Raw genomic sequence first — 17145 nt, 5'->3', positions numbered from 1 at the left:
CATTATAATTATTCCTCTTCCTTATATCTTGCAGGTGAGCCAAATGACCTTTCTGTTCGTTAGTCAGGGTGCAACATCTCCTGTCTGAGTACCTGTGCCTGGAATGCACTTCCTTCTCCTCTTCACCTCATAGAGTACCCTCACTTCAGTATTCAACTCAGACATCACCTTTTGCATGTAACCTAATATGATTCCTCCAACTGTAAATACCCTGCCTCTGTGACTATTTTATATTTCATTATCTTGTATTCTGTTTATATTTAACATATACTTAAAGTTGTACTTACGTTTTTCTTCTTAGAGTGTACACTTCGAGAGTAGGAATTGTTCCAGCCTTTGAATTTGTATCCTTAGCATCTAACACAGTGCCTAGAAATATACTAAGTGGTTAGTAAATGTTGTGTGAGCACTCCTTTTGTGACACCTTAGAAGGACAGTTCCATTTGGATGTCTAAGTTCTTGTGTATTTGTTTAAAATACTTGCTAGCATCCTACATTATATTATAGTCAGATTTTTTTATATATTGTATTTGGACTTACTGGATTTTCTTCTGTTTCTTATATTCAGGTACTAAATTAAATTTCAAAAACTTATTTTGCTATAACTATTATGTATAAATAGGTTAACATTTTACAATTTTCCAGAATCTTACTGAAAAAGAGGAATGTAGCCCTCCTGATATTACTGGAAAGGAAGTCACAGAAACAGAGAGTCCAGGACCTGAAGCTGAATCTCTGTAAGTATCAGGAAAAATAATTTTTAAAATAGCATTCAGAAATGGTGGCAATATTCATGGAAGATGATTATGACTTCACAGTTTTTCATTTTGTTTTGTTTTTCAACTAAATTGTGTTTCTTTTCTTTCCTTCCCTTAATTTAAAAGTAAAAAAGAAAAACAAAACCCTTGTAGCAAATATGGCATAGTTAAGCAAAACAGATCACCACATTGTCCTTATCTAAAAATGCCTATCTTATTCTAATTTCTGATTTTTTTAATTTCTGCTGATTGTATTTAAGGTTCATTTAAAATACAGATGTACCTAACTCAATTGAGCTTTGATATGTATAGACATAGTAGTTTATAGTAGTTATTCCTATAGGTTATGAAACTCCTTTCTTACTACCATTGTCAAAGGCCACTAAACAGATCCATATTTAATAAATGGAGAGGATAACATCATAGGAATTTTGATTTATTAATTGTTAATTTTTCAAAATTTTATTTTTATTTTTAATTTTCAGTTTCAAGTTCTCTTTCCCCTTATTCCCTCCCCTCCACCCATTGACAAGATAAGAAATATGTATATATAGGAAGTCATGCATACTCCATCAGCATTAGCCATATTGCTAAAAAAAAAAAACACAAACAAGAAAAATAAAGAGGAAAAAAAGTTTGCTTCAGTTTGTATTTATGTTCATCAGCTGTCTCTGGAGGTGGATATCATTTTTCATCATGGGTCTTTTGGAATTGTCTTGGATCACTGTATTGGTCAGAGTAGCTAGGTCTTTCAGAGATGATCATCTTTACAATATTGCTGTTACTGTGTACCCTGTTGTCCTGACTTCCCAGGTATTTCTTTTTTTTTTGGAGGGGGAAGGCAGGGCAGTTGGGGTTAAGTGATTTGCCCAAGGTCACACGGCTAGTAAGTCAAGTGTCTGAGGCTGGATTTGATCTCAGGTCCTCCTGACTCTAGGGTTGGTGCTGTATTCATTGCTCCACCTACCCGCCCCTTAAGATTCTTTTTTAAACATTTTGAGTTCCAAATTCTCTCTCTCTTTCCTTCCCCTCCCTCCTCATTGAGAAGGAAAGTAACTTGTTTTGGTTATACATATGCAGTCATGCAAAACATTAACATATTAGTCATGTTGTGAAAGAAAACAGACCAGAAAAAAACCCCAAGAAAAATAAAGTAGAAAAAAATATGGTTTGATCTGCATTCACACTTTATCAGTTCTCTCTCTGGAGGCAAATAGCATTTTTCATCATTTGTCTTTTGGAATTGTCTTGTCATTGTGTTGCCAAGGATAGTTAAGTCATTCACAGTTGATTATAGAATGATATTGGTGTCAGAGTGTACACTGTTCTGATCACTTCAGTGTGCATCAGTTCATGTGTCTTTCCAGGTTTTTCTGAAACTATCCTCATTATTTTTTTTTTTTTTTAGCTTTTTGGAGAGGGGGAAGGCAGGGCAATTGGGGTTAAGTGACTTGCCCAAGGTCACATGGCTAGTAAGTGTTAAGTGTCTGAGGCTGGATTTGAACTCAGGTCCTTCTGACTCCAGGACCATGCTCGTTTCACTGTACTAGCCTCCCCTATCCTCATTATTTCTTATAGGACAGTAGTATTCCATTACAATCATGTACCACAACTTGCCTAGCCATTTCCCAAGTAATGGGCATCCCCTCAGTTACCAGTTCTTTGCCACTACAAAAAGAGCTTCTATAATTATTTTTGTCCATATAGATCCTTTTCCTTTCCTTTTATTTTAATTTTTTTTTAATCTTTTTGAGATATTGCTGTGTCTGTGGGTATACAGATTTATAGCCCTCTGGGCTAAGTTCCAAATGGTCTCCAAATTGCTTGGCTTATTAGTTCACAACTTTATAGTGGATTAATGTCCCAGTTTTCTCACATATCTGACATCCAACATTTTCCTTTTCTGTCATATTAGCCAATTTGATACCTGTGAGGTGGTACTTGGAGGTTGTTTTAATTTGCATTCTCTAATCAGTAGTGATTTAGAGTATTGTTTTCATATGTCTATGGATAGTTATGAGTTCTTCTTCTGAAAACTGCCAGTTTATATCCTTTGATCATTTATCAATTGGGGAATGACTTGTGTTCTTATAAATTTGGCTTAGTTTTCTATACATTTGAGAAATGAGACTCATCAGAGAAACTTTCAGTTGCTTTTGTTTTTGGTGACTGTTTATTTCATTCATAATGAATGAATAATTCATAATGAATGCCATAATTCTAGGCAGCTAGAATACTTTACCTCCACTCTATTCTTTTTACCCTGCCCCTCTATTCCTTTCTCTTTCTTCTACTCCTCCCCCCTATTTTTTTGGGGGGGGGCAAAGCAATTGGGGTTAAGTGACTTGCCCAAGGTTACAAAGCTAGTAAGTGTGTCAAGTGTCTAAGACTAGATTTGAACTCAGGTCCTTCTGACTCCAGGCCCGGTGCTTTATTCACTGTGCCACCTAGCTTCCCCTCTATTTTCCTTTTTTACAGGAGTTGAATGAAGTGCCTGAAAGGTGGGAAATATCAGTTTGTTACACATTTCTAACTTTTTTAAGAAACTGTTTCACAAAATCGTCTTAGTTATTCACATATTATAAAACATACTAAATAACAGATCATGTGTTAGGAAGAAGACATCCCTTATTTTATCACTCCTTTTTTTTTTCCAGTGAAAAACATGGTTTACAAGAAACTAATAAGACAAGTGCTTTCAGACCACCAAGCTTAATGAGGGGTCGAATGCAGAGACCAAAGCCACATATAGCTCGAACAACTGGCCAGAAAGAAGTATTAGCAGCAGAAGACAAAACTGCAACTAAGGAAGAGGAGGAGAGTGAGTCCACTGTCACCAAAGGTGTAAGTATTCTTTTTATTAAAAAAAAAAAAAGCCTTGGACCCAAGATCAAATCTAACAGTTTATTAATCTTATGATACAAACAAGTCAAAGTCTCATGGTTAGGAGAACAGATTTCCCAAATAAAAAGAGGGAACCCTAATTTACCTGAATTTTGAAGAGAACTACTTTATGTATAGGCTGTGGCCAGTCTTTAATTCCAGAAAGACCTCCATTTCCTCTCCCATAACCTCATTTAAATAACCCTTGCTTTCCAGTTGACGTTTCCTTTCTACCTCTGCCTCAGCAGTGGTAGTTTGCTTAGAATATGAAAAGTATTTTTAATATTTACCTAAGTAAAATATTATTTTAAAATGTAAATACTTTTACCTTTTGGAATACATTATGAATTTTGTTCTTTGGCATAACTGACATTTTTCTGTATTTTTTTGTAGCAAATATAAAATAATCCTTATTATCCTGTTATGTCTGTGAAGTTTATGAAAACTTTGGGATCTAATTTTAGATTTATATTGAATAGTAAAACCTTTCATTAAAGTTGAAACCAGGTATTTTATATATAGTGTACAAAAGTCTTAATACAGTTTTAAGCTGTAATAACTTTAGTTAGTGCTACAGACTTGCAAAAAAATGACATTTAAAAGGTTAATAATTTAAAATTTTTCTGATTAAAATTCAAAATAACAAGTTTTGTGCTATAGTCACTTTTCAGATTTTATAAAAACTTGAATCAGCTGCTGCTCATTAACTGAAAGCATTCTATTTGTAACCCTCACCTTAATTAACATCATGCACAAATGAGGTTTTGATGCATTTGTGACATTTTTGATGTGACTTCACAACAAAAAGTCTAATGGATATAGATTATGAGACTGGTAGCTCAGCAAGAAGCTCAGCAAGAAGGGTTATTAAAGCTTAAAACTGTTTTCAGACTTTTGGGACACTCTGTGTACTGATTGTGTAGATTTTGTTCAGCTGTCAGTGTAGTTGTCTTCCATGGCAGCTGGAGCATTTACAGTTTGGAAAAGAAAGAGAGAGCAGGGGACAAAACAAGTGATTGTCCGGGTCATTCCTAAATTAATCAGTAGATAAGACTGACAGTGTTCTGTAAATAATATTTGTTGTCTAAAATTTTATATTCCCTGCTATTTTTAAAAGGTGGTAGAATTAAAATTTTAAAAATTGAATTATATTTCCTTTATGTGTAATCAAATTAATTTTTCTCTGATGGTCCCTGATAGATTCTTTATTTTTGATATTATTTAGTCTTTTTATCTTGTTCATAGCATCTGTTATTCTCTTCAATATACAATGGGCATTCAGTAAGTGCCATTGACTGACACTGAAAGTCTGACATCAGACTTTGAAACAAAAACTGTGAGACCTTTGTAAAAATGTCATATCTGATGGAATCCTAATAAAGCTGCCCCCAGCCCCAATATTTTAACTTCATTGTAGGCCTGACACCATTGAACAGCAGGCCCACTGTACCTAGTTAGGGCCCCCCCCCCCCCCCCAAACCACAGTGTCCTAACTTCTTCATATATGCCTCACTGCTCACTGGAACAACAGGTGTCTCTCTGAATTCTTAGTTCCCATAGAAACAGCAGGTGTGTCCATGTAATAGGAAGCTAGCCACTGCCTCTACCTGGTCACTGCCCATTCCCACAGAAACCGGTGTGTTCTTCTATTTTGTCACAAGCACATCATCCATCTAGCCCAAGACAGGACCACAATACACTGCAACATAGATGGGACCCCTTCTCCATTGCCTAATCCCTTTAAAAAAACCCCTGCCTTTTTAATATTCATGATTTCTGTTATGTAATTACATTTTTACCGTATAAAAAATCCATCCTGCTTTCTCTGAAGTTGCTGGTTCCTCTTGGAACTTAGCCCGCCTCATGAGAGGCATCAATCTCAATAAAGTCTATACTTGGATTAGAGGTGGTCTGACTGAATTCTTTGGGACGGTTCCACCACAACACATCATGAAACCCCAACAGTTTTTGGGTGAGCAGAGTCCCTACCTCAACAGTTTTTGGCATCCCTGGGTTTAAACCGCAACAGTTTTTAGCGTCCTTGGGTTTAAGCTGCAACAATATCTGCATTTTTGTTGATCTCCTTATAGTAGTCAGTCAACAAAACTCTGGTTAAAGACAGTGGTCATCATTAGTACCATACTATCAAAGTTAAGGGATGTATCCTTCCATTTTTTAATGAGTAAAACATAATTGTGCTTAATATACTTTATAATCATGTTTTAGGGAATTCCTTTTTATTAAAACCAGTCATGTTAGTATATTTAAAGTAAAAAATGAAAGAGGTCAATATAACTTCTTAAAGGGAGCCAAAACATCTGATCCAGGAATCAGGCTGGTCCTAGATAGGTTTTCTCTGGGTTTTCACCATGGCCAGTGCAAAGTAACTGGTCTTGGTTTTTTCCCCTTGAGAAGTAGCCATTATCAGAGCCTTTCTGATGCCTGTGATCCAGGGTGGGTACCCTGTTCTGGGATTATTGCCAGATGTTTGCTACCTTTTATACATTTTTTGATACTATACTATGGGACCTGGTTATCTTTGAGGCCTAATAGTTGACATCATTACTTTACTAAACAAATAGTATTAAGAAAACCAAGTTTGGGGCGGCTAGGTGCCTAAGTGAATAGAGTACCAGCCCTGGAGTCAGGAGGACCTGAGTTCAAATGTGGCCTCAGACATTTAACACAAAAACTAGCCATGTGACCTTGGGCAAGTTACTTAATCCCAGTTGCCCTCCAAAAAGCAAAAGAAAAAAAAAGAAAGAAACCAAGTGACCTATAATTACCTTCTTTGTTTAACTTCTCTATAAAAACCTTGCTCATGGTATCAATAGATGAATTGCTTGACAATCATGCCTGGACCACGTTTACACATCACACTTTCTTGGGCTAGTGTGTTAGTTTAGAGCTGGCTTAAGAAACAACCCAAGATATCTCTGCAACTTCCTTATAAATAGATTTAGATAATCTTTGGTTTTCAGGCTACCATTGGAGTATTGTAATTATTCTTTATGGCTCATGATTCCCAGTGATATAATAGTAGCAATAACTGACCATATACATTGTAACATTTGATCCCCATTTGACTGATATACTGAAGGAAGGATACTGAACCAAGAAGTATTTGGAAAGATAATTTTGAGGGTTATAATTTGGAAGGATAACATTTTAGCACCTTTTTGTGTGTTAATAAATAGGGAGAAAGAATGGGTCTTTAGAGATGTGAAAATAGGAGGGAAAAGGAAATGGAAGCATATGAAATGTGCTATTTCATATAGCTTATACATATTGCTATTAAAGAGGAGTATTAAAAGGAGAAAATTTAAGGAATCATGTTGGAATTTTGTTTGTAAATAGGATATCTTGCCTTTTTTCCTCTAGAAGTACAATAGCCTAGTACAATATTTTCAGATAAAATTCCTTTCCCCATTGAGTATATTTTTTCCTCTGCTGAAGTCCTGCTCTTGATGCCTTTTTGTGATATGGAGTTGGTCTATTCTCAAAGGCTATCCCAGTGTATTATAAGTACCAGCAGATTCTTCTTTTTTTTTTGAAAACTAAATAATTTAATCCTAAAGAATGAGTGAGTCAAACAAGAAATTATGGAAACAATCAGTAACTTCATTCAAGAGAATGACAATAATGAGACAACATACTAAAACTTGTGAGCTGCAGCAAAAGTAGTTCTTAGAGGAAGTTTTATATCCCTAAATGCATACATGAATAAAATAGAGAAAATGGAGGTCAACAAATTGGGTATGTAGTTGAAAAAGCTAGAAAAAGAACAAATTGAAAATCCCCAATTAAATACTAAATTAGAAATACTGAAAACCAAAGGAGAGATTAATAAAATTGAAATTAAGAAAACTATTGAATTAATAAATAAAACTAAAAGCTGGTTTTATTAAAAAAAACAATAAAATTGATAGACCTTTAGTCAATATGATAAAAATAAGGAAAGAAAAACAAATCATGAGTATCAAAAATGAAAAGAATAGGAGGCGGCTAGCTGGCACAGTGAGTAGAGCACTGGCCCTGTAGTCAGGAGGACCCGAGTTCTAGCAGATTCTTCTAAAATCAAAAGGCTTCTATTACAAGCCTAGTAACATGCTTTGCTTTATATAAGAACATCAGCATAGCTAAATTCAGAAAGATTCATCAGAAAGGTTCATCTTCAGGTAATGGAGTTTTTGGTCACAGAAACTTATGATGCGTACTGTTCTGTGGAAGGTTCATTAATAGAGGAATTACCCACACCAATAAAAACTTTTGAATTATTTAAATAATAAGTACGTTAGAGTAACAGTAATTATGAGAAGTATAAGATGTTTGCTATTTTTTATTCTTAAGACTGATGTACAAACAGAAGACGAGTCATTTGGCAAGTTAGATGTTGGGAACAGTAGTTCACAGAGTGAAAAAGAAGATGTAATTTCTCAGAAGTCAAAAACAGATGAGCCTGAGACTGTTAAGGAAAATCAGAGGTAAGTGCATCAGCAGGAACTGCTGTTTTGTTGTAAAAAACATTCAGTTTTGTTGTTGTACTCCCAGGTCCTAGCACATAATGTGTGCTTAATAAATGCTTGTGTGTTAATTGATTGGTTTGTTGAAAATTTTATGTTTATATATGATTCTTTTCCCAAAGCTTAGTTGGAAGGACTGAATGACTGATGCATTTTTTACAACATCTGTGGTGAATTATAGGGAAGACATAGGAAATTCTTTATAGTCACTCATGAGAAAACTTGGAAATCTGCTTTTTTAAATTTTTTGGAGGTTTGAAAGCATTGCATTTTTTTTTAACATTTCTTAGTTTCATACCCTTTAACTGGTTTTGTTAAAATTATTGTTTCTTTAAGATTTCTTCCTTACACCTTGTAGAACATAAGATGTAGAACAGTGATGCAAATTTTCCTTTAGTGTTTCCCACAAACATTTTAAAGACAGGAAGTAGAATTTTTGGTACTATTTTCTCGTGAAATGAAATATTTCTTTTCCTTTCCTTTCTGAGGCTTCTCTATGTTCTAGCAAAAGTCCTTAACTACTATAGCTTTCACTAAAAGACTAAAGAACTTGTTTGTGATTTTGCATTGCTTTTCATAGTCTGCAAGATGGCAATAAATCAAGTACATTCAAGCGAGGTCCAGTAATGAGAACACGATTTCAGAAGCCAAGACCTAACATAGGAAGAGCAACTGGAAGAGGTGAAATTAGCACAGGGGAAAAGGCACCCAAGGAAATAAATGTCACTGGAAAAGTAGAGGCAGGTTTGCTTCAGACTGATGGTGCATTCAGTTCTCTTCCCCTCCCAGATGTAAGTTTTATGCATTTTTCTTTATTAAAAATATTCTTAGTTATTTTTTCAGAGAAAGTAGTTAGCAAATTCATATTATGAACACTGCCTTACACCTAATGAAATCTGAAATCTTTGAAAGTGCTGATGGTTCCTTGGATGAGTCAGCTTCTTTGTAGACCCTAGTTGTCTCATCTGCAAGCTGAGAAAGTTGGTCTAAGACAGTGTCTGAAAATGGCTCTAAACAGTCCCTGATTCGGGATTTTATCATGCCTCAAGGTCATCACTTGTTCTGTGAATTATCATTCTATAGTGTTGTAGATATAGAAGGTATAGGAGATTAGAATTAGAAAGAATCTGTACTGATTATAGGATATTTTTGAGGATTTATTTTTAAACTGACATTAATTCATCATTTGATTCTGTTTAAAAAAAATTCCCTTTATTTGAGGGTTCTCATTCCATTAATTGAAGTTTCCATTATCCTTAAAGGATTTTATTAATGAATATTTTCTGATATATCCTATCTGTTAGATGGTTGGGTTTTAAGGAGGTAACCTAAGGAATGGAAGCATGTTTAACTTAAAAGTAGCTAGGAAGAATTCCCAACTTCAGAGTTCTTTTTTATCTGGGATAAAGATTTGGCATGGTTCCTTAAAAAAAAAGTGACGTGGGAAAACGTTAGACACTTCAGGTCATGGCTGTGTATGAGTTGGTCATCATGGATGCCATTTCTAGATTGTAAGCCATGGAGTGTCGCCCCCTGTTGAAGCCATTGAGAAAGAAGCATCTTCTCCAAAGGGAATCTTAAGTCCTGTGATCCCTCTGAAGCCTTCTTGCATACGCCCTGTAGAAGGATGTGAAGAAGATAAGGAAACACAATCTGCAGCTGATCCGGAGAAAGTTTCAGATGTTATGAAAAGGTATCTGAGTGGTTGTATTTATTTGTAAGAGAAAATAAAATTTAAATTCATAGTTGATTGTAATTTAGGCAGGGTTTCTGATACTCTGGAAGACAAACAAAATTTAAGACTACCTTAACAAAAGGGAAACCAAGAAAATATGCTGAAATTCTTAGATGATGATCTTAGATCAAATAAATCATCAGTAAGACAATAATTTTATTAATTTAGAGTTTACCTCAGCTCTTGGTAAAAAGAAATATCTGCAGAGTTATGGACATGAGAATAAAGAGAGGGAGGAATAAATTAAAACACTGAGTGCTTCATTAAGTAATGTGAGTTTTATTTTGTTGATGAGTAGATTCTTGTGGCACCGGGTTGTATAATTCCTAGCTTAAAACTCCAGCTTTTTTTTTTTTGGAAGGGGGAAGGCAGGGCAGTTGGGGTTAAGTAACTTGCCCAAGGTCTCATGTCTAGTAAGTGTTAAGTGTCTGAGGCTGGATTTGAACTCAGGTCCTCCTGACTCCAGGGCCAGTGCTCTCTTCACTGCACCACCTAGCCAAAACTCCAACTTCTTGATGTACCAGTATTATTTGCATCTTTTAATTGTCCTTTCCATATTGTAACTTTTTCCCAGAAGTATCAATAATTTCTGCTTTTGTGCTTAAATGGCTGCTTTTTTTGAACTGGAGCTTCTTTCTAGCTATAGGTAGAAAAAGATTTGCTTATAAATTTCTTTTGTAGTGTTAACTACTTTCTTATGTTTAATATTTTTCTTTGCAAAAGCAGATGTTCTCAAGATGAAAAGCTATCTGTAGTTAAAAAAACCCCTTTTGTGAGAAGTAGATTCAAGAGACCAAGACCAAACTTAGGAAGAGCAGTTGAAAAAAGTGGTATTCCAGGAGCAGAAAAATGTGAGTTAATGAAGAAAACGGAAACAGGAAAATTGGAGAGTATAATACAACATGATCATAAACAGGATGCCATTTCCGTCCCTCAAGATGATGCCTTTCTCCTTCAAGAAAATGCTTCTTTCCTTCATGTTAATTCCTCCCCCTGTCAAGATGATGCCTCTCCCCCTCAAGTCACTGCATCTTCCCCCCAAGTTGATACTTCCTCTCCTAAAGATGATTCCATTCCTCCCCAAGGTGATTCCATGTCCCCTCTAGTCCCTACCTCTCCCTCTCAACTCGATGCCTTCCCATCTCAAGACAGGGTTTCTCCTCCTCAAATCAATGCCTTTCCTCTTCAAGATGACATTTGCACCCTTCAAGATGATGCCTCCCCTCTTCAAGGCAATGCCTCTACCCTTCAAGGTAAAGCCTCCTCTCTTCAAGGTGAAGCCTTCCCCCTTCAAGGTGAAGCTACCACCCTTCAAGGTGCTGCTTCCCCCCTTCAAGATGATGCCTCCTCCCTTCAAGGTAGTGTCTCCCGCCTTCAAGGCAGTATCTCTACTCTTCAAGGTAAAGCCTCCCCCCTTCAAGATAATGCCTCATCACTTCAAGGTGAAGTCTTTCCCCTTCAAGACAATGTATCCTCCCTTCAAGGTGATGCCTCCCCTCTTCAAGGTAGTGTCTCCCCCCTTCAAGATGAGGCCTCTCCTCTTCAAAGCTATGCCTCCCCACTTCAAGGCAATGCCTCCTCCCTGCAAGATGAGGCCTCCCGTCTGAAAGGCTATGTCTCCCCGCTTCAAGGTGAAGTCTCCCCACTTCCAGGCGAAGCCTCCCCCCTTTGCGATGAGGTCTTCCCACTTAAAGACAATGCCTCTTTCCTTCAAAGCAATGCCTCCCCTCTTCAAGATGAGGCCTCCTCTCTTCAAAGCGATGGCTCTCCCCTTCAAGGCGAAGTCTCCTCACTTCCAGGCAAAACCTCTCTTCTTCAAGGTGATGTCTCTTCTCAAGACAGTACCTCACCCCCTCAAGTTGGTGCTTTTCCTGCTCAAGTCTATGCTTTCCCCGCTCAGTTGGCTGCCTCCTCCCTTCAAGTTGTTGATTCCCCTCATCAAGATGATGCCTCTGTCCCTCAAGATGATGTCTTTCCCTCTCAAAATAATGCCTCTTCCCCCCATAATAATGCCTCTCCCCCTCAAATGGCTGCCTTCCCCACTCAAAATGATGCCTCCTCTTTTCAAATCAGTGTTTCTCCTCTTCAAGTTGATGTCTCCTCCGTTCATGTTGCTGCCTCCTCCCTTCAAGTCAGTGCCTTCCCCACTCAAGTTGTAACCTTCTCCCCTGAAGATAATTCCTCCCCTGTTCAAGTCACTGCTTCCTGCCCTGAAGGTGCTGCCCTTCCCATTCAGGACATCAGCCACCCTTGTCAGAATGTAAGTGATGCTATTTAATATTAAATATTTTTGGAAACTTTTAGTCATAAGCATGGCTAATTATGACTAGCTATGGCTAGTTATACTATTGGAATTGGTTGTCTAAAGAGTTCTGTACTTGGTTTTTACTCCCCCATTATTCTTGTAGTCATACCACATAGCTTAAAGTACAGACACTTAGAGAGTCATAGTTATAGACATAGTTATGGACTAGAATGTGGAAAGAGCTTGTCATAAAGTCAGCAAGCCTAGGTTCTTAACTAGCCTCTATCACTAACAATGCATTGAGATGGCAATATCTCTGACTCAATTTCTTCTTCTGAATTTGGTAATAATAGTGTCTTAAACTATCTCCACTGGTTTGTTGGATAATCATGTGAGACAGTGGAAATGGAAATACTCTGAAAAATTAAGAACTATGCCTATTTGTTACACATTTGTTTATTTTAAACACTTAGCTTATCTTTTTTTTTTTTTGTTTTTTGGAGGGGGAAGGTAGGGCAGTTGGGGTTAAGTGACTTGCCCAAGGTCACATGGCTAGTTTTTATGTTAAGTGTCTGAGACCCGATTTGAACTCAGGTCCTCCTGAGGCTGGTACTCTATTCACTGCATCACCTAGCTGCCCCTTAGCTTTACTTTCAAGAGTTAGTTCAGAGCCATGTTATTTCCTGTGATCTAGGGTCACATAGTTGATTTAAAGTGAAATCCATCATTCACACTGATAAATATTTGATCATTTTGTACAAATAAAACCCTTTTTGAGCTAAAAATAATTTGACAGCTTATTTTAAAGTACCTTAATTTAATGCTTTTCCATCGATAGCGTTTATAGTAGCCTTCTTGGTATTTAAAATAATTCATTTGTGCAACATACCTTTTAGGATACAGTTGAATGTTCTCAAAAGACAGCAGTTAAATATAAAGAACCAGTTCCAGAAAAGGGGGAAGCAGACCTGCTTTTCAATGAACAAACTCCAAAGAAGCTTTTCGATTCAGTGAATTGTGAACCTGAAGAAAGGTCTTCATTTATAGAAGCCCAGGAAAATGGTTTTGCTATTTCTTCAGGGTAAATAGTTTTACTTTTTATTATTATTATTATTATTATTATTTTTTAATGAGCAATCGGGGTTAAGTAACTTGCTCAAGGTTACACGGCCAGGTGTTTCTGGGTGGGTGCTAAGTGTTGGAGCCCAGATTCGATCTGCAGGTCATCCTGACAATGGAGCGGGTGCTCTTACTCGCTGTGCTACCTGGCTGCCCCGTTTACTTTTTATTATTGTTTGGTAGGATGGGGGAAAGGGAAAATAAGATAGACTTTTAAAAAATTCCATTCATTTTTATAGCCATGTAAAACATATTTGAAAATTATTTTGGCTACTCTTTTGGTATAGTTAATACCAAAAATACAAAAATAAACATTTATAGTTAAGCATTTTTAATGAAAATTTAATCATTATGTTTTGAGAATTGAGAAATTTTTATATGCATTTTCGTTAAGCTGAGTGATAATGTTTCCCTTTGTTGGTTATATTGTAGAGGTAATTCATAGTTAGTTACAAATTGGCTTAGATGGCCTCTGAAGTTACTTCCAGCTCTTAAGATTGTATAATTCTCTGATATATTACACTAAGATGTAGTTAATGAATGGAAGATATTTATCCTAGTTTTCCCTTAAAAATGAATTAAAAAGGTGTTTAAGTGTTTATTATATGTTAAGCACTGACTAAATTCTAGGGCTATAAACTAGAAAAACCAGGGAGCTTATATTCTTTTAGGGGGAGACGCATTTAAAAATTTTATGTTCACTAATAATTTATTAATAATAGGTATATTAAACTTAATCTAACCTTTGATAATATTAATATATGAGGAAGTCATTTATGAATTTAAGCTGCTGTAATTTATTATAATTCAGAGATTCAACTTTTATACCATTAGGATGCTTTCTTTAAGCTTTATGTATAATAGCTTTGTTTTCTCCCTTCCATTCCCCCATACTGTTAGCATCAAGAATGCCCAGCAAGAAATTAAGAAAAGTGATATCCAACATGTACAACGAGCAAGAGGCCGGTTTAAGAGGCCTAGGCCAAACATAAGCAGAGCAGAACGGAGAGGATCCAGGACAACAGGAAAAGAGGTTATTGAAGAAAGGGATAAGGAAGAAGGAATAGCACAGAATAAGAATGAATCTGAAAGTGAATTCTTAACCCTTGTAAGTTAGTCTTCTGCAATTTTTTTGAATTATGTCAGGATTGTTGATGGAAATATGTGAAGTGGTAACTCAGAAGCAATCCCAGGAACAAATTAGGCAATTTGCTTATAGGACAAGCATCTATGACATTTGTAGTAGACCCTTCCAAGACTTCATGAGTTTCACCGTTTTACTGGTACTTAGCTGTATAACTAAAGAAATGCATATCATCTAGTTTAGTTTTTCAGTCCTACTTCCCTTCATAAAGGTACTAGAGTAAAAAAATCATTCGGCCTTTCTTGATTTGAGCTAAAAGAAATAAAAAAGAAATTTGTGCTTTTAAAACTTTCTTTGTTTTAATGTCAAGGGGCTATTATATTTTTAAAGCAAATTATTCCGGAGTTAACACTTGGATGCAATCTGTGAACTAGACATTTTTAATTAGTGTAACAAATTGATGAGAAGGCCATATGGAATAGTGGATAGAAGCTGTTGGCCTAGTAGTCTAGAACCTTGGGTTCAAGTCCTAACTTTCTGTTGCCGAATACTCAGTGCCTCAGGCAGTTCTCTCAGACTATAAGTTTATAGATAAGAAACTGTTTACATTGGTAGAGGAAATCCATTTAAAAAATGCATATTGAAATTTTCAGATAGATGGAAATGAATCCTTTTGTTCTTTTTGTTCCATTATTTGATTGTTAGTAGGTATTTAACAAATGGTTGCTGATTGATTATGTCATAATCTTTTAAAGAAATTTAAACCAGCAGATTTTATATATAATATACAAACACTGCATAGTTTTAATTTTTATGGTTTAAATAATTCCTAGGTATTTTTGCTTTTAGGAAAAAGAAATCCTATGTGTTAATTTTTCTCCTGTTATATAACATGGCCTAACTTTGTTTTTTAGCCAAATCCTAAAATTGAAAGTGAAGTTGTACCTTCTGAAATCTATAGTATGTGTGGAAATAAGAATCAAGGGGTATCAGAACATAATTTGCAAATTAGCAGAACTGAAGTTTTAAATAAACAGATAAGGTGAGTTTGGCCTTGATATCATTAAAGAAAGTTTAAAATTTTAAAAATATGAATGGCTAATTTTTTGTAATTAATTTTGGCATGTATAGGATATGTTTCATATACCTGTTTTTATAGTCAGTTTATATCAAAACTTCTTATATTGACTAATTTTGTTCCCAAAATATTTGCTATAAACAATTACTACTGCCACTAATTATGCTCTGCTATTTTATTTTTAATTTAAAGCAAGGATAAATATAAACCTCATGCTATCAGCCCAGCACAGTTGAGAAGGAGCCGATTCCAAATAGCTAAGCCAAATTTGAGGAGAGTGTACAGAAAAAAAGAAGAACCTGGAACAGAAAAGATTGTGCCAAATGAAAATGACACCCAAAAAGTAGAAGATAAATTGTTGCAGCAAGGAGACTCTGAGACTCACCAGTCTCTAAAAGTGAGTTGTGTTTTTTACTTGCCACTGCAGATTGATTTCATATCTTTAAACAAAAGATGTTGCTATAACGTTTTAATATATTTTAAAAAGTCTTTCATTTTGATACTTTTTAAATCAAAAGTACCTTGTCAAATTATAAATTGAGAAACATTTCAGTCGTCTTTAATTTACTTTTGTTCATAGCAATTATCTTAAGTGTTTTCATAATTTTATTTTGTTATTTGCCCTTTGTAAGACTATGCCTTTTAGAAAAATAGAAGCTTTTTAGAGCCTCCTAGCTCTAATGAGTTCTTTTCTATCATTGTCATGAGGGAGAGCATACCTTTTAGAGTCTTCTGCTTCTCTTCCTGGGAATTTAGGAACTTGGAATTTTAAAAAGATTCATGAATCCATTGTGCATGTTTTTAAACAAGTTTACATTAAGGGTGTCATGCCAAAATATAGAAATAAACCATTGTGATACTTAAAAACATTTTAAAAATTTCATGTTTAAGGATAAAACAGAGCTACTATCATCCCTGGGGATTGCAGCAAGAACAGAATGTGTGGATTCCAGAGACTCTGCCTTGCCCAAAGAATACAGTCAGTCAGAAAAGCTGGATTCCTTTGACAGGCAGTTGGATGATGCTAATCACAGTGGTCCAGGAGCTACTTCCTCAGCTGTAGGTGTTGAAGAGCAATTTCTAAACAAATCAACAAGGTACAGTTTCGTAACAAAACATTAAAAATAATAACAGTAACACTAATAATAACATTTATATAGTGTAGGTGTGGGGAACCTCTGGCCTCAAGGCCACATATGGCCTTCTGGGTCTTTGGGTGTGGCCTTTTGACTGAGTCTAAGTTTTATAGAAAAAATCCTTTTATTAAGAGGATTCGTTTTGTGAAGTTTGGAATCAGTCAGAGCCACACTTGAGGATCTAGAGGACCACGTGGCCTCAAGGCTGCAGGTTCCCCACCCCTGATATAGTGCTTTAACATTTACAAAGAACTTTATAACTATCATCTCATTTAATCTTCACTACAATTCTTGGAGGTAGGGGGCTATTATCCCCATTTTATGGAGGAGGAAACACAATTAAGTGACTTGTCTAGGATCACATGGTTAGTAAGTGTCTGAGGTGGAATTTGAACTGGAGCTTTCCCAATTCCAGGTCCTATACTCTATGTAGTATCCCATTTAGCTACTTCTAGTTTAATGTAATACAGCTTTTCTGATTAGAAAATTAAACATTCTGACTTTTATGAGTGCCTTTTAATTGCTCCATTCATAGAGGAAAAGGGTTCCTTATTCATGTAAATTTCTTTTCTATTTTGATTATT

At 35.7% G+C, this 17145-nt stretch overlaps 1 protein-coding gene across 2 annotated transcripts in view; it reads left to right on the top strand.

Annotated features, from left to right (window-relative positions):
* Nucleotides 1-17145, top strand: part of BDP1 (BDP1 general transcription factor IIIB subunit) — an 89537-nt gene that overhangs the window by 43415 nt on the left and 28977 nt on the right. For both annotated transcript variants that reach the window (XM_069084992.1, XM_069084991.1), the window contains exons 14-24: nucleotides 646-737; nucleotides 3416-3602; nucleotides 7992-8125; nucleotides 8745-8955; nucleotides 9673-9857; nucleotides 10626-12159; nucleotides 13041-13225; nucleotides 14164-14371; nucleotides 15262-15389; nucleotides 15618-15822; nucleotides 16317-16522. In XM_069084992.1, the coding sequence (XP_068941093.1) occupies nucleotides 646-737; nucleotides 3416-3602; nucleotides 7992-8125; nucleotides 8745-8955; nucleotides 9673-9857; nucleotides 10626-12159; nucleotides 13041-13225; nucleotides 14164-14371; nucleotides 15262-15389; nucleotides 15618-15822; nucleotides 16317-16522 (3275 nt within the window). The remainder of the gene's footprint in view (nucleotides 1-645; nucleotides 738-3415; nucleotides 3603-7991; nucleotides 8126-8744; nucleotides 8956-9672; nucleotides 9858-10625; nucleotides 12160-13040; nucleotides 13226-14163; nucleotides 14372-15261; nucleotides 15390-15617; nucleotides 15823-16316; nucleotides 16523-17145) is intronic.

This window comes from Petaurus breviceps, unplaced genomic scaffold (assembly GCF_028583685.1).
Source record: "Petaurus breviceps papuanus isolate PSGF00001 unplaced genomic scaffold, PetGlider_PUasm1.0 175, whole genome shotgun sequence".
Taxonomy (NCBI): domain Eukaryota; kingdom Metazoa; phylum Chordata; class Mammalia; order Diprotodontia; family Petauridae; genus Petaurus; species Petaurus breviceps.
The sequence above is the reverse complement of the archived record's forward strand: the minus strand, read 5'-3'. Positions and strand labels throughout refer to the sequence as shown.